The 22,547-nt window shown below is 37.9% G+C and overlaps 1 protein-coding gene across 1 annotated transcript in view; it reads right to left on the bottom strand.

Moving 5' to 3' along the window:
• LOC121405600 (rhodopsin-like) overlaps window positions 1-21,534 on the bottom strand; it is a 41,545-nt gene extending 20,011 nt beyond the window's left edge. The window contains exon 1 of the mRNA XM_041596529.1: window positions 20,398-21,534. Within this exon, the coding sequence (XP_041452463.1) occupies window positions 20,398-20,600 (203 nt within the window). The 5' untranslated portion in view covers window positions 20,601-21,534. The remainder of the gene's footprint in view (window positions 1-20,397) is intronic.
• Between the last annotated feature and the right edge of the window lie 1,013 nt (window positions 21,535-22,547).

Below are 22,547 nucleotides of genomic sequence, written 5' to 3'. Positions count from 1 at the left end.
AAACTGTTATCTGCCTGAATTTGGTATCCACTAAGGCCTTAAACATAAAACAAAGTTCACACATTAAAAAAAACATCTTAAACTTCAAGAACACCTTCCATAATACATGCGAATTCTCTATTTGGCACTTAGACTCGAGATCCCTTTCCTAATTTCCCCACTTTAGGATAAACATGATACTCGTCTCCCTTATTTTGACGTATTTATTTCTTTCATTTTAATTGAGAAGTTACTGTTTTATCTTTACCCTTTCTCCTCTCTCTTTCTTTGTTATCAAAACCCATAATGCTCTTCGATTAAATCGATCATAAATTACTTACCTTACCCTACTTTTAACTATTTATGGTCTACGGGGGGGGGGCAGAGGGGGCAGACTGCCCCCATGACGAGTCACAACCCATGCAAGGGACGTATCCCTGCGCCCTAACCCCCCCCCCCCCCCCCCCTCCCTGACGAGTCACAACTGATCCATGGCCCGCTCCTTTGAACTTGAAGACCTTTTTTTTTTTTTTTTTGCTTGTTAATTTTTTTTCTGGCACGAAATCCTTTATTTGTGGAAAATGCTAGGTACGCCACTGGTAAGGATATATTTGACGGATGAGGAAGAAAGAACACATAAGATAACACGTAGCAGAGCGAAGTTACAAGAAAGAAAATGTGATGTAAGAACTTGTGAAATTGCGAGAGAAGAGAGAGGTGATGAGAAAATGAAACATTGTATTTTGTATAACAAACTTAATAACTAATGAAAATGCAAACGTTAAACAGAAAATTGCTTTTCGTTAATCATCGCGACAGATCTCACTACTATATTTTTTTTCTACAAAGAAAATGCCGATATTGATTATTAGGCCTAAAGGCTTTTACTAGTGGAAGTGGACTATTTTAGTATGCTTTAAAATGCGATTTTCGCATGTCAATTTCTTTTAAAAGAGTACCCCCGGCTCGGTCGATTCGCTCCCTCTCCAGGACTCAGACAACAATCATCACAAGAAATCGACACCTAAAAGAAAATTTAACAAATCTGCTTATATGCTTGTAACATAATGAAGTAGATGTATTTGAAGGAACTTTTACCCACGGCCCTTTTTTAAGTTGTCATTTTTCATTTCATATTTTCATGTATTTGTATATTGCATGTTATGTGACTATCGTGTGTTATACTTTGTAAATATCTTTTAATCGAAATAAAATAAATGGAACCAATCAATCGATCGATCGATCGATCGATCGATCAATCAATCAATCAATCAATCCAGTGGCGGACCGTGACCCCGAGGAGACAAAGCATTGGGGGGGCACGGCATTGTTCACACACAATGCAGTGGCCCCCCCCCCCCAATGCTTTGTCTCCTCCGGGTCACGGTCCGCTACTGAATCAATCAATCAATCAATATACAAATCGACAATCAACGTATACGCCTTTATTCCCCGGAAAACCTTTAGGCCCCCATCTCACTAGGATGGCGATCATGGCGACCATGGCGACCATGGCGATCTGTCTAAATCCCGCAAAGCGTAGCAGAATCGTCCTCGAATTCTATTTTTAGCCTGCGAGGCGATTGCACTACAACTTCACTGCGACGGACCTGCGCTGAAGGCGATGGTAATACGCTGGTAGTACGACGCTGCCACTCTCTTGCCACGATTTGAGGCAGATGTGATGCGCTGCTTCTGCGATCAGAGCGACTGTACAACGAGGCCCATACGCTAATTAGGACCTCGGTGCGGTGGTGCTACGAATGGAACGATTGTGTTACGTTCATGATGGGCTCTTGAAACGATTTCAAGCAATCGGCATATTGATCGCGGCACATGAGACATTTTTCAGTCGATTGCCAACCTCCGACCAAGATGGATGTCCAGAATTTGGTTGGACTTATACATCTTAGCATTATACAACAACTTCAATTAGAAGTTGAATACGAGGACCTGATAGTGATACGAGGACAGTAGGAGGAGGCCAAAAAGATACTGGGTCCGATCCTGGCTGTCACTTAAGTCATAATATACAATATATATTAAAATTTCACTCAAAAGATGTCGATGAGCCTAATAGTTAATATGAGGGATGCATCCAGAATTTCATAAAAGAGCATAAAAATGTTTTATATTTTGTTTATTTTTTTCCACAAAAGTTTGTCACTCAAAATTGTTAGGTAAATTCCTTTCAAATTTGCTTTCAAGAAGTAGTCTACTGATGTGAGAGCACTCATAAGGGGGGGGGGGGGGGGGGGGGCACAATGCCAGAATCCCCATAAAGTGTGCTTTCCCAATCAATACATCAGTGATCGAATCATTAAAATTTTGATATTAGTTGTTTACTGTCACTGTAGTTAGAATTCATTCTATTTTTAAAACATATTCAATTTTATATTTTTGCGGAGGTAACCCATTTCGTCATCAAGACATGCGAGCGTCTTTTTTTTCTCTCTTTCAAGCTGGCTCAGCAGTTAGATTTTCATCCTCCTACTATACCTCCTCCTCCTCTTTCTCCTCCTCCTCTACCACCACCATAACCTCTTGTTCGCTTACTCTTGGATCGCCGGCATAACAGATTGGGCAGCTTCCCTTTTTGGTCCTTTTTCTGGGAAGTATATTTGAAAACGTCATGGTGTCGCCTCGTAATCTGTTGAAAATGTGATAATCCGCTACCATCATGACCATCGGCACGTTGTGTTTCATAGCAGCGCAGACGGTCGCTGCTCAATCGCTGGCCAGTCATCAGCGGCGCAGCAAAAGCGCAACACGAATGCCTGCCGGGCTGAGAACGTGTGCCACCTGCCACCCAAAGGGAAAGCGTCGTGGTGGAAACGGTGTAAAGCGTGTCGAGCGCAAGGCAGTCGCCTCGTAAACGGAAGCAGCGTAGCAGAAATGTCTTGGGAACGGGCCTGAAAAACACGGGCGATCGGTGCCGCTTTTAATGCGCTTCTACTACGCTTTGTGCGTTGGAGCTTCGTTACAGCTACGAATATGTCGTTTGTAATACGCTCTTGACTCGATTATGATGCGCTTTAGCACCTCGCGATCTCGCTACGTAAGTTTTGAACATGTTCAAAATTTTGTGGCGACCAGGAAGATGGTGGCGATCCTTGCCGCTTCAGAAAAGATCAAGGTACGACGGAGAAGATTGAAAAGATCAAGCCACGTTCAAGCTACGATATATACCACGCTTTGTCGATTTTTGACGATCGCAGCGGAATCGCCATCTAGTGAGATGGGGGTATTAGTTTGCTAAACAAGCGTTCCGGATGTATACAGGAAAGCAATACGTTAATAACCATCTCGAACTTAAAAGCTCATAAAGTTTAAGGTTTCGGACCTCATTTTCGACCTTAATTGAGGCACAATAACACCCGGAGGAAGGCAAAAGTACTAAGAACAAAAACAAATTTTGCTAAATCTTTAGAAAAAAGCAGATCCGGATAGAAGAGTAGATAATGCACATTAAATCAAATAGCCGCGTTTCCTTTGAATTAAAAGTGAAATATCCCGGACGGAACCTTTTGTGCTACAAAATGATGGTGTTTTCGGTCCAGGAATAATTCCGTAAAATCCATTGTTTATTCGTGCTATCATAATTATCTATCAATAAAATATATGATCGATATTGTCGTAATAGGCGCTTACATGATTTCAATGCAACAATTTGGTATATTCTACCAAAATGTTAATACTCTCGACTTCCATCGAACTGTATGTTTGGAACCTGTCATTATGTTAATGTAATTGAAGAAATTTATTTGATGATCTGGAACAGCGGTGTTATGGCAGCTGAGGAAGTCTGATTGAATTTTTAAAGGCCAAGTCCACTCCAGTGAAATGTTGATTTGAATAAATAAAGAGAAATCAAACAAGTATACGCTGAAAATTTCATCAAACTCGGATGTAAAATAAGAAAGTTATGGAATTTGACAAGTTTTACTTATTTTTCACAAAACTGTGATATGCACAATAAGGTGAGTCAGTCGATGATGTCCATTACTCACTATTTCTTTTGTTTTTTATTGTTTGAATTATACAATTTTTTTTTACAGATATGACAATAAGGACCAACTTGACTGAACCATATAGTATAAAACAATGCTATCTACACATGTTCAGGGAGGAATTAATCATTGTTTCTCTTGACAATGAGGAGAAAATTAGAATATTTCATTTTTCATATAATAAAATACAAAAGAAATAGTGAGTGGATGACGTCATCAGTCTCCTCATTTGCATACCGACCAGGATGTGAATAGAACTGTATTGTGAAATCAAGCGAAATTTTAAAATGGCATAACTTTCTTATTTTACATCCGATTTTGATGAAATTTTCAGTGTTATGCTTTTTGGATTTTTCTCTTTTTATTCAAATCAACTTTTTGTTTGGGTGGACTTGTCCTTTAAGTGTTTGATTTGTTTCTAACGTACCATACCTAGTTCCGACAACAAATCGCTAGCCCGATTGGTGAGGTCCCCATCTCAAATCTTGGAATAGCAGTTAAAGGATCTGAAATCATGCAATTTGGCTGGATGATATAAACTTGTAGTACTAGTAGTAGTAGTAGTAGTGTTATTATCATCGTTATTTATTATCATTATTACTATTGTTATTATTATTATATTTATCATAATTATCGTCATCGTCATCATCATCATTATCATCATCTTCATCATCATCATGCATCATAATTATCATCATCATTATCATCATTATCATCATCATCGACATCATCACCGGACATTACCGGACATGTTGGCTCAGTGGTAGAGCGCCCCCTCATGGACGGAGGTTGTGGGTTCGATCCCCGGCCGAGTCATCCCAAAGACTTAAAAATGGGACCTTCTGCCTTCTTGTCAGGCGCTCGACGAATGGAAATGGAGAGGAGTATTGAAACATATTATGTTATACAGGGCCCGCTGGAAGAACAGCTTACAGCTGAGAGTGGCTACCCTGGGTAAATAAGTGTTATTATTATTATTATTATTATCATCATCAACATCATCCCTATCACTAGTATCATCATCAGTATACATATTATCATAAAGTTTGAAAGTGTTTTCTTAAAAATAACAATCTGAATTTCATCATACAATAGTTTTAAAGGATTTCATCCTAATATTTGACCTAAATAAGAAGACACGCCTGTTAAAAATATAATTATGCTCGACTGTGCGGAGGTCAGATTCTCGCCATGACACGTGCCAATCATCTAACAACTATATGGGCAAACAGTGACTAACTTTAGAGCGGTAATAACGAGTTTTCGATTGTCTGCGATGTGGACGTGGTACTCGTTGACCTGAAGTGCCAATCAGGGAAGTGCACACGTTACTTCACCGATGAAATTAATTAGTTGATTGATTTTTTATCTATTTATTTATTTAGTTATCCATCTATACATCTACTCATTTATGTATTCATTATTATTTATTTATTCATTTATTTATTCATAAATATATTTATTCATTTATTTATTCATTCATTCATTTATTGATATATATATTTATTCATTCATTCATTTATTTATTTGTTTCTGCATGTCATAACAATGTACACAGTGTGACCATCACAAAAGTAAATACATTTAATTCTACATAAAAAGATGAATAATTATGATCATTTACATAACTGATTATACGAAAGTGGCAGATATGCATTGGTGTTACGATATAAGCAAATACTTGAGCCGTTGTCTCACCTTTGGAAATATAAAATACATACATGTATGTAAAAAAATACTAAAAAAGTCGACCGAAACTAACTAATGCTTACAAACAGAAAGAAAGGATTTTGTTCCACAACTATAAATACAAATATTTACAAAGGGTGTGAGGCGTAATAATACTACTAAATTAGCACGGACTGTGTCGGAGTCTTTGTTATTGGAGCAAGAAGACCCAAAGATGACGCGATTGTCCTCAATGAAAAAAAAACAAGAGTCAGCAGTTCTATTACATGCCTCTTCTTTTTAATAGCTTTCTTTTTAAGTCTTTTTTTTTAACTTCAACTTAAAAATAGCGGGGCTACCGCCGCCCCAGTTTGCTATAGCATAATTATGCCGAGACCCATTCCAGGCCACTTTCCACTGTTCACCGCATGCATTAAGTTCGTTTTTCTTCACATTACGGTCCTCCTCCTCATCCTAATCAGTATCATCATTATCATCTCCAACACCATCATCACCACTCTCCTCATTATCATCGTCAATATCATCATCGTCGTCATCATCAGCATCCTCATCCTCACCCTCCTCATTACCATCAATATCATCATCGTCGTCAGCATCATCATCAACATCATCACCATTATCACTATCATCATCCTCATCCTCCTCCTACTCCTCCTCATCAACATCCTCACCACGAACATCATCCTCATCATCATCCACATTCTCATCATCACGACCATCGTTTCATTGATTCATACTGATCTATATGTCTGCTTTACTTCAATCATGTTTATACATTTTTATATCATACTATCCATAATGGCTCTTCTTCTACTTGCTCGCCTCGCTACCGTTTTCTTCTTCTCTGTACTCATATCATCCTTTCCCTTCTCTTAGCCCCTCTTTTTTAATCATTGTTTAATAGTTATATAGTTTTACAGATGTGTCGAGAAAAAAGCCCCTGATTTCTGGGTTTAATGCCTTCTTCCATACACATAATTTAGATACTGTATTCCTATTCTTCGTTTTGTATTACTGATTTGTATACTTTATGCGAAAAATGCATGAAATGGCAATGAGAGAAATCAAAAGTTCAATTGAATTGAAGCTTACACGACATATGAATTGTATACGCAAGTTAAGATTTCTCACGGATTCATAAATGATCCATTACCAACGCATGATAAATCCACATGAATCCTTTCTGCATGTTCTGCAAGAGTTCCCTTCCATGAAATCATCTAAATTGACCACGTTAGCCACCTAAGTGATATTCCTTTACCTATCCTTCATTTGTGATTCCTCTATGTACGATGGAAATAGACACGAGCCCAGGTGGGTTGAATGTTTGGAAGTCATACTCCGCAGGGGGACGAACATTGCATCGATCATAGGCTGACAAAAGGGTAAATTGCCAATTCGTCTACTGCCAACTCCTCACATGGTCTACTTTCATTTATTTTAATGCCATTCCGTCCATCAACATTTCGTCTGGCAACCATTTGGTCCAATGATCACTTCGTCTGATCACCATTTCGTCTATGACCATTTCGTCTCATAACCAGTTGGTCTAATATCTATTTCATTTTCATTCATGTTGCACAATCAACACTTAGTCCAATTGGACCAATGGTATATGGACTAAATGGCTACTGGACCAAATGGTTATTAGACGAAATGGTGAGTGCACGAATTGGCAATTAGACCATGTGGATATAGTGGACGAACTGATGGTAGACCAAATGATAGTAGACGAGTTGGCAAATGGACGAATCAGACGAATTGGAAATAAATCGAAAAAGGAAGTTTTCCTTCTCTCAACAAAGTACGAATGATTAAAAAAACAGAGAAAATATTTTTGTCAAGTGCCTGTCATGACGGTTACACTTCGTAATTCCGAAGGTTCTTTATTCCGAAGGTTCGTAATTCCGAAACACGTAAATTGCCTATACCTCGATGTTCGTTAATCCGAAAACGAAAAAGGGTTCGTTAATCCGAACATTTGTGGCGTTATTCCGACGGTTCGTTATTCCGAAGGTTCGATAATCCGAAAACGAAATAAGGTTCGTTGTTCCGAAGGTTCGATAATCCGAAAACGAAATAAGGTTCGTTGTTCCGAAGGTTCGTTAATCCGAAAACGAAATAAGGTTCGTTGTTCCGAAGGTTCGTTAATCCGAAAACGAAATAAGGTTCGTTGTTCCGAAAACTAAATAAGGTTCGTTTATCCGAAAACAAAATAAGGTTCGTTAATCCGAAAAATGAAAACCGGGAAAGCAGAGGCAAGGGGGATGGGGGGCGGGGGACAATGTTGCCGTTCAATCGTTATGAGGATGGGAAGGCAAGGGCGGCCGAACGAATTTTCGTTTGGGGGGTAAAACCAAAAAATGAAACTCATACGTCAAAATGGACACTTTGGTGATATTTTCCCCTTAAGATTATCATCTGCTTGAAGTCATTGTGTGTTTGATAGTGATTAAGTAGAGAAAAAACTTTTTTGAAGTGATTTCTTATTATGGCAAAACGTATATTTAGGCTTTATTTTTTGGGAGAGAGTGTAATGAGCGAGCGGCTTGGTAAAACAAATTCAAAGGTGAAGTTGTAAAATGTTATGGGGGTCAATTAATCTTAAAATGGCATAATTGCGAGGTGTTGCGAGCGTGAATCACAGCTAGAACTCTAGGGTATTTCAATAAAAAATGAAAATTATTTTTTAAAAATCCGAGCAGATTTCTGCTGTCATTAAAAAAGATGTGCATCTAACTAAAGAATTAACACGAGCGCAAAACGCAGCTTAAACATAACTGACAAGGAAAAGGAACATGTTAAAGAAAAGCAATTAGTGGCCTCTTTAGGAAGCATATTTCACCAATCGAATGAGAAGGGCGAAGCGCAAGCTGTAAATGTGCAATATTCCAGCCTGAAACTTAACTTGTATACTTTAAAAAGAGATATTTTAATTCGAAAAAACACGAAAAACGGCATAGTTATTTTTTAAAAAGGAACTTTCCCATTTTGGAAAATATTCATTTCCCTGTTTTTTATTTCATTTTGGGGGTGCAAGTACCCATGCCTCCCTCCCGGCGGATCCAACTTTCGTCAAATAGGAGGGGGGGCAATATTTTTTTCAGCCACATTTTCCTCGATCGGCAGCTTAAAAATTGATTTTTCTTTGTTTCTTTGAAAGGGTAGTCCTAACAGTCAATAATTAGCTTTATACTTATAAAATAAAGTAAATATGTAATAACATGATAAACCCTTTTTAAATAATGCGAGCGCGAGCTATATATTTTTTTTATATGATGGGCAATATGTTTGTGATCTTCAAAACGAAATGCCTATGTAACTAACTTTAGATAATAATTGCGAGCAAGATCGCAAACAGAAATTTTAAATATATAAGCTCTGACCTGATCTAAAGGGGACATTTAAAGAACTTTTTGCAGTTAGCCATGAAGAAGATGCGTGTTTCAACCAGTGGCGGCGGAATATATTTTCCTTGGGGGGGGGGGCAAAGCAAAAAAAGGGGCCAATAGGGGCAATTTGGTGCAAACGTATATTTTCACCATGAGTTTATTATCTGTGTAAAGAGGTTGTGTGTTTTGTAGTAATTGAATTGAGCAAAAAATTTAAGTGATCACTGATTGATAAATTAAATATTTACGTTTCATTTCTGCGAGCGTAGCGAGCAAGCGGTTTTGGGGGAAAGAAATCAAATCTGAAGATGTAAAATTCGCCTTTTTGGTCAATTACTGTTAAAAGGGCATCCTGGTGGGATGTTGCGATCGAATCACGTGCTCAAACTTTTGGAAATTTCATGTAGGCCTAGAATGATAATAATGATATAGATATTATTTACCCAGGGAAGCCACTTAAGTTCTGAAAACTGTTCTCCCAGCTATTATTTTTTTACAAGAATGCTTAGAATATCCAGTTTTCAGGTTGGAAATCGGAAAGTTTTGGCTCACGTTTCTCGCTCGCATCAAGTATTGTTTATTGAGGAACTCATTCTATTCCTGGTTACAAAAAAATATAAAATGTCCAGTTTTCAGGTGGAATATCACAAATTTTAAGCTTGCGGTTCGCGCTCTCATTATTTAGTTCGTGAGATATATATTCTATTCATGAGTCACTAAATGCAGTCCTTAAAACTGGTCAGTATATAAACAAATTACAGCTCACCCTCGAGTTAATAATTTCTTTAGAAAGATACACATCTTTCTCACGATTAAAAAACTGTTCAGAATGTTTAAGTTCACGTCTTGTTACATGAATGTCTACTAGTTTGAGATTGCGATTCGCGCTTTCATCATCTCACAAGGATCATTATTATAGTATTATTTTTATTACCAGCAGAAGCTTTTATTAAAAATGACATCCCCTCCAATACAAATCCTATTATCTAGAGGTTACTCGCACGCGACCAACACACTTGATCCCCTGCATCTTTAAACCATTTGCTTAGGCAGCAATTGCTCAGATAAATCGAAATTAGCCTATGCTTGATCAGGGCGCCTATTCTTAATGAAATACATGCTTTTGGCCACAACACATGCATGTATCATCGATCGTCATTGCATAATATCGTGTAATCTTGTAATGACAACACCGTTTTTGTTACCAAAATGAATAATTTTTCATTTTCGGAAATACGAACCTTATTTAATTTTCAAATTAACGAACCTTATTTCGTTTTCGGATTGACGAACCTTCGGAATTACGAACCTCATTTTGTTTTCGGATTAACGAACCTTCGGAATTACGAACCTTATTTCGTTTTCGGATTAACGAACCTTCGGAATTACGAACCTTATTTCGTTTTCGGATTGACGAACCTTCGGAATTACGAACCTTATTTCGTTTTCGGATTGACGAACCTTCGGAATTACGAACCTTCGGAATTACGAACCTTCGGAATTACGAACCTTCGGAAATACGAACCTTCGGATTACGAAGCTTCGGAATTACGAATGTATGCGGTCATGGTTAACAACAACAACAACGAAGTCTTTGTCGAAAATTGTGAATCAAACCAGCCTTCAGTCTTTGATTATGGAAAAAACAACATTTTCAAATCTTCGCCAACTTTGACACGTATCTGCGGTTCCGGTTTCTCAATTTTCGACGAAGAGATCCTTCCTTCAGGCCCCTGGGGCCCGTTGCAGAAAGAGTTGCGTTTAAACGCAAGTCAAAAAATCAATCGCAAGTCCCAAATGCGCGCTGTTGATTGGTTGAATATCAAGTTGCGCATGATTTTCAGAGTTGCGATTGATCGCAACTCTTTCTGCAACGGGCCCCTGTTCTGTGTCATTCGACGGGCATTTTCAATACATTTATTTTGTTCGTGAATCGTCTGTACGTTGTTGAGCAAAAAACCCCAATAGACTGAATGAACTCCAGCAGAAAACGAGGATTTAGACTTCGAAACCTAAAAAATAACTCTTCAATCATCATTTCTGTCTTTGTATCTATTTGTAGTTCAATCTTCTTATGAGAGCATCTGTCATTGTGTTCTAATTTTACTTGTGTTTACTTTCTTTCTATTCTTTTCATAGGGCGAATGAAAAATTAAAAACAAAACAAAAACGCTATTGTATTTCAAAGTGGTACCGACTACAGAAAAGTTAATAATTTGAAATAAGCAATGGAAAAGCAAGAAAAAAGACAGGAAATTGCTTTAATGTGTTTTATATAGAAATTACTTTTATTATCGAAGTGCCTACAGCTTCAAGCTCAGATCAATATACCATGTGTGTACATGAATTTAGTTTTAAATGCAAGGGGAAATGAGATGATAGAGAGGGGGGAATGAACGAGAGAGGAGGAAAGGAAGAGGGAAGAAAAGAGAGAGTGAGACAGAAAGAAATATATAAAGGGAAAAGGGAGAGTAAAAATGGGGTTGTAAGGTCCAATTTAAAATTATGAAATAATTATTTCTGTTCGTAACTGTATATTGGGTTCTTTTTCTTTTATTCATTTCTACAAAAAAATGCACATAGCAGCCTTATATACAATTTACAATTGTTGATGCAATAGTGTATGAAAATTTAAGATTATTGAAATAAGTCATGAAGAACTAAACTTGATCTAGATTCAATGAATATTGGTAATAGAATTTTAAAAAATGAATTTGATGGATAGAGATTTTATATACATTTTAATCCGGTTGCTTTGGAATGTATATGTTTAATAGTTATGTCATATGTCATATGATTCATAATGCAAATCCGTTAATTAACTCTGCTGCAATTATTATACTATTTATACATGATCACAGCCGAGGCAACCAGTAGGCCTCCACGAATTAAAGGTATTGTTTAACTTTGTGAGCAGCCGATTTAAAAAATTCTCAAACCAAGATGAAACATGTGTACAAGTGTATGTGTTAGAACTAAAAACCCCGAACAACCATTATTGAGAATGAAAAGCTAAAAACTACAAGGCAAACCCCGATTTCGTAAAAAGGCTTATATATGCCTAAATGGTACACATAACTGTATGGGATGAAATTATTATGGTGTTTCCGGTCACTTTATATTTTAATTTTTGAAGCACTAAATAATGATTTTCGAACGCAATTTTTTCAGGGCTTCATGTTTGTAACATATCAAAGACACAGAAGACAAGTGTGACCTTCTGACTCAGACTTTTTAAAAGTCAAACCAATGTTAACCAGTCACTTTAGGGTATTTTTTGTGCATCTTATAATTATCCCGCAGGCCCGGCTGCTTGCATGCCTCGCACATTTTGTAGATTGAAGTGAATATCATATGTAATGTATGTTTTCAGAACCGCTCAAAATGATAGTCTTCATTGATTTTTATTGATTTGAAATATTCATTTCCGTTTTGCTGCTCCAATGCGAACGGAGTCTGAAACCCGTTGGCGGTAGTAAGGAGGGCTGCCCAAACTCATGGATAATCTAACATTTTTTTTATTATCTCTATTTCTTTCATACAGACGATATTTTCTTATCTGCCTCTCCAGAGGCTTTTTTTTTCTACTTTGCTTCCATTTTTTCCCGGTCCCCGTCACTGCGAATCAAGAGTCGCAAATATCATGCACATGATGTTTCAAAAGAAAAATAACTAAAATTTAAGAACAAAGTTTAAAGGGGAATAAAACCTTGTTCATAAAATGCTGTGTAAGAGAGAGAAAAAAATAAAGAAACATTTTTTTGGAAGGAAATGACATTTTAGCCACTTAATGTAGCCTATTTCAGTATATTTATTGGAAGGGTATCTTTGCCTCACAACATATGACATTACCAACGCGACCAATTTGAAGTCCCCATATAGGGATTACCCTTTTGTACACCTTTTAAAAATCCATAACTTTCTCACTGTTTATTGCTCAATCTTTTTCTATCCATTTTTCTGGCTTTTATATTTTTTTCTAAAAACAACGTTTGATTTGGGTTGAATTCCCTTTAAGAAACAGAGTTCCCCGGACTGTTAATGCGTAAGCAGGTGATTGAGAAGCAATTCTTACAAGCCCCACGGGTATAGGTAGCTCTGGAAAAAAAGATGCATACATGCACGTCAATAAAAGAGTTTGTTTCAGAAATTCTGGAGCAAAATAGATGGTGATACTTGATACTATTTAAGGAAATCCCTTTGGATGTTTTTTTTTTAGGCATCACTGGGATTTTAATGCGAGGCATGTGGTGAGAAGCAGTGTCACGAAGGTAGCGTTCGCGGGCATAGTAATTAACATAATTTGTCAAGCAAAAGTATCATAGGCTATGTGCATTAGGTGTCAATTTGTGGCTGCGATTTGGGGACGATCCGCCTCAACGCGACCAAGCGTGAAAACGTGTTACGATGACCTTAATCAAACAATCTTCCTGGGATCCGAGTTACTTTTATCTCACTCTTTTGACATCAGTCTCTATATTCATTGTCAAAATATCTATGCGAACGATTCCTATGTTTATTGTGTATATTTGTATATGTAAGTTGCTTCTCTTTTTTTGACGAAATACTATTTTTTTTTTGTTTATTTGCTCATATTCCTTGCATTGTATATTTGTTTGTATCATTTTGTACTTCTTGTTTTGAGCAAAATATTGGCAATTGCCAGTGAAGTTCTAATAAATTCAATTCAATTCAATTCATCATCTCTTGAATTGTGTTTGCGAGCGAAGAAAGTCAGCTTTGATGGAGGGGAGGGGGGGGGGGGGGTCTCAGTTGCATAACATGGTTATCATTATGATTAAAAAGTTAGGCCCCATACGAAATGATATCTCCCTTTTTATTTCTTAATTTTTCTCGAAGTACGAATGCGATTTCGATTTCACTGATTACTCAACGTATATTTATGGTAGGGCAAGGGACCTCTACAATTTAGTCCGCATTCATCTGTTCATATATGAAATCAACGAGCTAGCTTGATTGGTGTTACATTGTACACGTAAAAGGGCAGCTGCTAGTCTGGCGAAAGTAGGGGAATTAATTAAGGTAAAGGGGGGGGGGGGGAAAATAAAAAGATGACAAGTAGGAGGATAAGTGACGAGAGAGTTTATGGCATTGGTATTTCTCTTCCTTCATCCACACAGACGTGACGTAACCAAGATCAGACCGGTAATTTGCCAATTCGTCTATATACTGCCAACTCGTCAATTCGCCACATGGTCTACCTTCATTTAGTCTGATGTCATTCCGTCAACTGGGCGTTGTGGCGTGCGCCTGTAATCCAGCTGTGGGGAAGTTACAAATTGATGCAGAGGGTCGAGGTTCGAGCCCCGGTCACGTCTTTCGGATGGTGACGTTAAAGGTCGGTCCCAGACGCAAATAATCATATCTGATTGATACACGTCTGACAAAACTCAAATACACACACACACACACACACGTCCATTTGTTCCAATCATCACCTCGTCTAATCTCCAGTTCGTCTATGACTATTTCGTCCCATTCATAAAAAAACATTTTATATTCATTCATTTGCCACATTAATACTTAGTCCAATTAGACTAAATGGTATATGGACTAAATGGATGTTGGACGAACTGGTTATTAGACGAAATGGTGAGTTGACGAAATGGCAATTAGACCATGTGGATATTGGACGAACTGATGACAGACCAAATGATAGTAGACGAGTTGGTAATTGGACGAATTGGCATAAGACCAATTGAAAATAAACCTTCAGACTGATCAGCATTTCTTGAAGCAAATACAGGATCTCTGATTGTTCATGGACCCGTTCCATAAAGACTTGTTAATGCACAATTTCTGTGACAAGTTTACTATCAGCCAATCAGATTGAAGGATTTCAGTAGCTTTTAACTGTTATCGCAAATTTTTCCTCACAACCAGTTTTATACAACGGGCCCCTGGTGGGTGCTCCATAAAGCTGTTTCGCTCAACTGGAACAAGGGGTCACCAGTCACGCGTAAATTCATTCGTAACAGAAAATTGCCAACTCGTCCACTCATCACATGGTCTACCTTCATTTAGTCTAATGTCATTTCGTCCATTCACATTTAGTCTACCAACCAGTTGGTTTACTCGTTATTTCGTATAATCACAAATTCGTCTATAACATTTCGTCTCATAACCAGTTCGTCTAATATCTATTTCATTTTCATTCATGTTGCACAATCATCACTTAGTCCAATTAGACCAAATGGCATGTGGACTAAATGATTATTGGACCAACTGGTTATTAGACGAGATGGCGAGTGTATGAAATGGTAATTGGACCATGTGGATATTTGACGAACTGATGGTAGATCAAATGATTGTAGACGAGTTGGCAATTGGACGAATTGGCATTCGGACCAAATAAATATAAAAACTTCGTTACTTAAGGACATCTTAATTTTCAGATTTTTGTATTTTTAGCCTCCACTTCGCGGAACCTTTCTGCAACGTTCAGAATCAAAGAATGGACAGACCAGAGGTCATTGTCGAAAGTTGGTGGATCGGGGCAGCACAGCGTCTTAAGAATAGGACCGAACAAAAAATTCCGAATATGTCTTTTTTCCAGAGCCAAGGACGATACTGCTGTTTTGATTCACCGATTTTCGACAAAGACTGCTCCTTTATAAAGAACTTTTGACAAAATATTTTCTGCGTCATAGAAAGAGCCTGCGAAGAGATTGCTAAAATGCCATGATGAATCACCCGCCAGAAACGAATAATGACCTTAACCTTCACTCTCAGATTTTTTCAACCAGCCTAAATAAATAATTGGCTTTAAAAATCACAATGCATTTAGGATTTGTTTTTTTTAAAAGGACAAGTCCACCCCAACAAAAAATTTATTCGAATAAAAAAGAGAAAAATTCAACAAGCATAACATTGAAAATCTCATCAAAATCGGATGTAAAATAAGAAAGTTATGAGATATCTAAATTTCGCTTGATTTCACATAACACTTGTATGCACATCCTGGTCGGAATGCAAATAAGGAGACTGTTGACGTCATCCACTCACTATTTCTTTTGTATTTTATCAAAAGAAATACGAAATATTATATATCTCTCCTTGTTGTCAAGTGAAACAGTGATAATTCCTCCCTATGGCAGTGTTTAATACTATATGGTTCAGTCAAGTCGGTCCCTACGGTCAATTCTGTAAAAAAATGAAATTTTGTATAATTCAAACAATAAAAAACAAAAGAAATAGTGAGTGATGGACATCATCGACTAACTCATTTGCATGTCACTGAGTTTCGCACATCACTGTTTTGTGAAAAATAAGCGAAACTTTAAAATGCCATGATAACTTTCTTATTTTACATCCGATTTTGATGAAATTTTCAGTGTTATGCGAACTTGATATTTCTCTATTTATTCAAATCAACATTTTGCTGGAGTGGACTTGACCTTTAAACAAATAGTTGTGGTGGGTTCATTGAACCAGCTCATTGGTTAGTTTAAACAAATTCTGAGAGTGCATTAATCACATTTTAAAGTGCATCTTCCAGGTTTTGATAAAAAAAAAATGGGGTTCTTCTCATTTGCCGACATTTAGATAAGTAATTTGTTCTATAAATAGTACCTTGGAACATTAAGGAGGCTTTTAACGTCGTATTTGCAGAGGCGGGAATGACCATGCATGCAATGACCCATTCTTGACCGATCATAAACTCAGCAGCGAAGAGAAGCTATTTCAAGGCATTCAGGATGTGAATCAAGGAGGAAAACAACATTCAACATGTTCAAGGATACCATACCATATTGAAAGGGAGATAAAAGGGGGAAGACAGAGGAGGGGGGGGGGGGGGGGGGGGAGGGGAGGGAGTAAAGAGAAGGAAAGGGAAGATGGGTATATAAAGAGGAAAAAGGAAGTTACATGGAAAGAAGTAGAAGATTGAGAAGAAGAGACAGAGAGAGAGAGATGAAGAAAGAAAAAAAAGACCATATTATCGAGAATGTGAGATGAGAAGGACAAAGAGGAAGAGAGAGGCAAAAGAGAGACGGACGGAGGGGGGGGGGAGGAGGAGGAGAGGGGGAGGAGAGAAGAAGAGGGGAACAGCTAAAAATAGGGGGATGGGAGGGGGAAGATGAAGAGAGAATGAGACGGGAGAGAAGAAATATAAACCCAAATTGTGATTGCATTAGTTTGGGGTATAATAATTGATATATAGAAATAGTATTATTTGCAATTTACTGTAATTTACAGTTTCCTGTACAAAATGCCCCCCCCCCTTGGAAAATCCTTTATCCACCCCTGAATACGTCTATTACGGACCCATAAAAAAGTATTTTCAGTATTTTTAGTACGTTGGTATTTAGTGATTTTGAGGGTTCCCGAATCTAGGAACTCGTTAATTCATTGTCACATGAACTGGAATAGCTTCGAAGCTTTGGTAAAGCTTATTTCCAAATATTAACTCTTGCGTAAATATGGCGGTCGCAAATCGACGCTTCATGTTCTATTTCAAAAGGCGTTGCATTAAAAAAATAAATGAATAAATTACAGTCAGGGATGCTAGGCTCTTGTGCATCAAGGATGTAATCTTGGTCTTCAGTCCAATGGACCCTTGCATTAAGAAAATCAATACAATGTGTAAAAGGGCGACAATCGTAATCTTTAACGCGAAACCGTTAAAGACCGTTTCGTCTAATTGTCTGGCGTTTGCCAACCGTTCGATTTGACTTTGTAAAAAAAATAAAAATTATAAAAATAGAAAATTATTTAATGCTTTATTAAAATGAAAAATCGTGACCGGAAAAAAACATTCAAATTTTATGCGATAATGTAATATGTATTACAATTTGACTCGCCAGGAAATTTTTATAATAAATGATAATTTTTTTTCAATCAGAGATATCTTGAAAATATATGCACGAATTTGATTTGTTTTCCTCTGGGTGTTTTTTTTTATCCAGCATGAAATTGAAACAATATCGGATACAACACACATAAAACTTCGGGATTTTTAAAGATAAAATATTCTATGTCTTCTTTTTCCAAACTTCACCGAAAAATGATCTTCACGACATACCATTGGCGAATAATCGACATGATTATTGAAGGAGAGATTCGGCAAAAAAACTTGCAGCGTATTACGGCAAAAAGGTCTTGCTATCTCGTCATCTATTACAGAAACACACCCAATTTTTTTTTACCATTTCATGTCAAGAGTGTACGTGACGTAATGTGGTGGCCCTGAAGAGACATCGCAAATAGACCAAATCGCGAATATTCACGACCAAATTGGCGACGAAATTAACGCCGTCGCCAATTTCGTCTGGAATTTCGTCTTCCATTTGAATATTCACGACGTCGCCAATTTGAATATTGACGACGAAATTCATGACGTCGTGAATTTCGTCGCCAATTCGGTCGTGAATCTTCGCGATTTGGTCTATTTGCGATGTCCCTTCAGGGCCACCATAATGTAAGGCATGCACCTGTATGATACTATTAGTATCATGACCCAACATAGTCTTTCCAATGGTGAACATTCATCGATGTGAACTACACTGAAGACCCCCCCCCCCCCCCCGAAAAAATAATATTAAAATAAAATAAAATAAATGAAATAAATAAAGATTAAAATTGAAAAAAATCTCTTTGAAGCACATGAAGTATAAGTAAACACATGTTTAGAAAAAAAATGTTAAAGAGCAAATTATATAGATTAAACTCGAATTAATTATTTTAAACGTGAATGCCTTGGATTTTCAGCAATATCTATGTAAAAAGAATGATTAAGTCTGCAATACAAATACTTGGTACTGAAGAGCAATTAGATATGTTTTATGAAGGCCATGTGAACACGGAGAATATATTATTATGCAATCACGAGAATTGTGAGAAATTCTAACGAACACTCGGGGAATACATCACTGTGCAATCGCGATCATTGTGAGAAATTCTGTTGAAACCAAATGCTTTGAAAATGTCAGTGTGTCCCATAAAATCAGGATTGGACGTGTTTCAGATTTGAATTAAGCGGGAGTTTTTGCAACCACTAGACGTTTTCTAGATCGCAGAGAATCTATTGGCAAAAGCCCTTTATGACAAAGCAGTCTTTGTCGAAGATCGGTGAATCAAAACAGCAGTAACGACCTGGACTTTGGACAAACGACATTACATATAAATTATGTGCAATTTTCCGTCATCTCCGAATCTTAGGACGATCTGCTGTCCATGTTTACCAACTTTCGACAAAGCCCTCTACACCTGTTAATTGTGATTTGAAGATATTTTTAATAGATTTACTATGATAATAATAGTAATAATAATAACCAATTTTTATAAAGCGCTTTTCCCAGAATGGCCCAAAGCGTGTTACAGCATATTATTATTACCCCGGTCAATGGATTCTTTTCAGTCAAGCACAAAAAGCACAATTTTCACTCCCTGGGGAGTCGCAGCCACATAATGACGCTGGTAAACTCAAACATACAATATCTTTCGCATCCTACCGGGTACCCATTTAGAACCTGGTTCGAGAGTGGCAAAGTGTGCATGGATTAATGCCTTGAAGACCGCGATGGGATTCGAACACAAGACCCTCTGTTTACAAGGCGAGAGTCAGAACCACTACACCACGGCTCTTCCGCTATATTGTACATTCCATCCCCGTTGAAATTGCAATAACTCACCATTGTCATACTGCAGTCACATCAACGGAACCGAATTGAAAATCGACCAAGGCAATTGCATTACTACCAATGACATACCACCGGCCGAATTGGAGTCGGTTTCGTTGATGTAACTGTGGCACGACCGGGTTCTCTTTATGTACACAGTCACATCGGCGAACCAATCTTAGATCGATCATATCTATTACGTTATTACCAATGGCATACCATCGGTCGGTTTGGAGTCGGTTTCGTTGATGTGAATGAAACATATCCGATGCATCGTTTGAAAGCCAAACCTGTTTCCAATAAAACCTACAAAAATCTTACCCGGGGGTTGTCCGTCAAAACACGAGAGCATTTCATGAAACCAAATGGTTAGTGATTTTCCCTGACAGATGTTATAAGCTACTGAAACCCTTGTATTTGATTGGTTCTGAACAATAAGTTAGTTAAAATCATTGATAAAACTTTTAATCAAACTCCAAAATCTATCATCTACTTCATTAGCAGTTAAGCTAATGGAAAACCATGCCAAAGGTCCCTATAAAGAGAAAAACAATAATTTATAAAATAAACTTGAGTGTTTATAACCTGACATACAGTTTCTGGAGGGGAATCCGAGTATGTCAATGAATTATTACGTAATTTCAAGGGAGGTTAATACAGGAAGGAATTTCTAGGTCTTTAACTTACTTGACGAAGATCATGATGGCGGCTCCGTTGCCAGCGATACCGAAGATGAAAGCAAATACGAGTACGATGGAAAGACCGTGATCGAGGAATGGTGGTAGAGGTAAGGCCGTGGTCGAGGCCATCGGCGTCGTGGCGTTCGTCGTCATTCCCGTCATATCCTTCTCCGTGGTCCACATCACCGCCGTGGTCGTATCATTTTCCATTTCGAACAAGAAGTTTCTTTAAACGATTCTTTCTAAACTGGTGATATTTCTGTTTGATGTTATAGTCACACGCCTAAAAATGCGTTGAAAGCGAAGAGGTCTTCCAATACAAAAGGAAACAGCGTCTTCCTTTGTTAAGATTTGCAGAATTCCATGTTTTTGGGTAAAAATAAGGCAGTTGAACGCACCGCCCGATCGAACGATTGAGATATAGACGATAACGATAACAGGTGATGTTATGGTCGTCTGCACAGCAATGTGCTAAGTGAACGAACTTTGAAATAACAATCTAACGGAGATATGAAGTTCGCGCTCTTCGTTCGCAAATCCACGCAAGCGTCTCCCTCTTTTCCGATACTGTGGGATATCTTTCAAGTGTTTGCGACGGTCAGAAATGTAATTGTTAATGATCCTCGTTATCTCTTAGTGGATAATTTGATTCGAGAGTTTCATGCGTTGATGGAACCCGTTTAAGAGGCAAATGGACGTGCGGTTTCTGGGAGGGAATGCGACGCTGAGCACAGCTTAAAGAGAAACGAAAAGTCTTACTGAAGAAGTGTGCGTGAGAGGGAGAGAAGAGGAGAGAGAAGATGGAGCGAATGGCACGTGTCTTGTTGAGGGATTGGGTAAGCAGAGAGGGAAACGTTGCAAGTCGTGATATACGATGCTTCGATTAAACCTGATGTAATTCAAACGGAATCCTTGCAAAAACTCGCAGAGGGGTTGACGGAACGGAATACCTTGGTATTCTTAGACGCATTGAAATTAAAACCCCTAAGATACCAGCCGGCAAGACAAACCAGCTCGGTTTTCTTTTCTGAAAACTATTTTTTTTAAATAAAAAAAATCTACTCAGGATGAACAGACATTCCCCAAAGCGTGACGTTTGGCTCCTAGTACACAACGAGGAATGCCGACCATATAATGCATCATATTGTGACTAGACACAAACCAACAATTGAGTATCAAAAACACCTGCATTAAAGTGTGGGACAACGTGTAACTTGAAATCTCGTTTAAAATCTATACTGTGACGTAGGAACCTCAGGTGAACTCTAAATTCAAGGAGTGACTAAAATTTCGAGATAACGATCGTTGATGAACCTGATGAAATCTGGGGGCAAGTGCTGGGGGCGTTTCCCTGAAAAAGTATTCTTAATCATAAGTGTACTAATCAGGCAATCGTGGTTAATTTCATTTTTTTTTTTATTAATTCAGTTTGTTTACGAATAGTATGGAAGCATATTCCTTTATCAAGTATATAGCTTGTATTTGTAATGAGGGTGTTTGATGGTTGTTTATCTTCGCCAAAAGAGGGGGGCGTTGGTGAAAGAGAGAAAGAGAGAGAGAAATATATATTATATATATATATATATATATATATATATGTGTGTGTGTGTGTGTGTGTGTGTGTGTGTGTGTGGGGTGTGTGTGTGTGTGTGTGTGTGAGGGGATGTACAATGTATGCATTTTGAGGAAGGGGTGAAAGTGTGCCCATGATAAAAAGAAACCCTTTTTTTTGGGGGGGGGAGAGAGCGAGAGAAAGAGGGAGGGTAAATGTATGTGCGTGTGGGTGTGTGTGTGTGTGTGAGAGAGAGAGCGGGAGAAGAGAGAGTGGGTGTAAGCATGTATGTTTGTGCGTGTATATTTTGTGTGATTGAGCGCTTTCGGGATATTGATTTATGATTTTGCCCCCCCCCCGCCCGATGCGCCGCCATATCAAGAATACAAATAAATCGACTCTCCTGCATGTCAGCAATCGAAAACAGAGGCTTGCTCAATAAGGCAGAATCTATTACTATTTCATCAACTCTAAAGAGATCGTACGGTCGGCGTCATAGTTAGTGACATGCAAGAGGTTACCCCTCTGGAAAAAAATATAAGAAAAAGGGAGAAAGGGGCGTCAAATGAGAAATGAGAAAGAGCAAATTAAAAGAAGGGGGTTCT

Source organism: Lytechinus variegatus, chromosome 18 (assembly GCF_018143015.1).
Source record: "Lytechinus variegatus isolate NC3 chromosome 18, Lvar_3.0, whole genome shotgun sequence".
Lineage (NCBI taxonomy): Eukaryota > Metazoa > Echinodermata > Echinoidea > Temnopleuroida > Toxopneustidae > Lytechinus > Lytechinus variegatus.
Note: the sequence above shows the minus strand (reverse complement) of the source record. Positions and strands in the feature narration are given on the sequence as shown.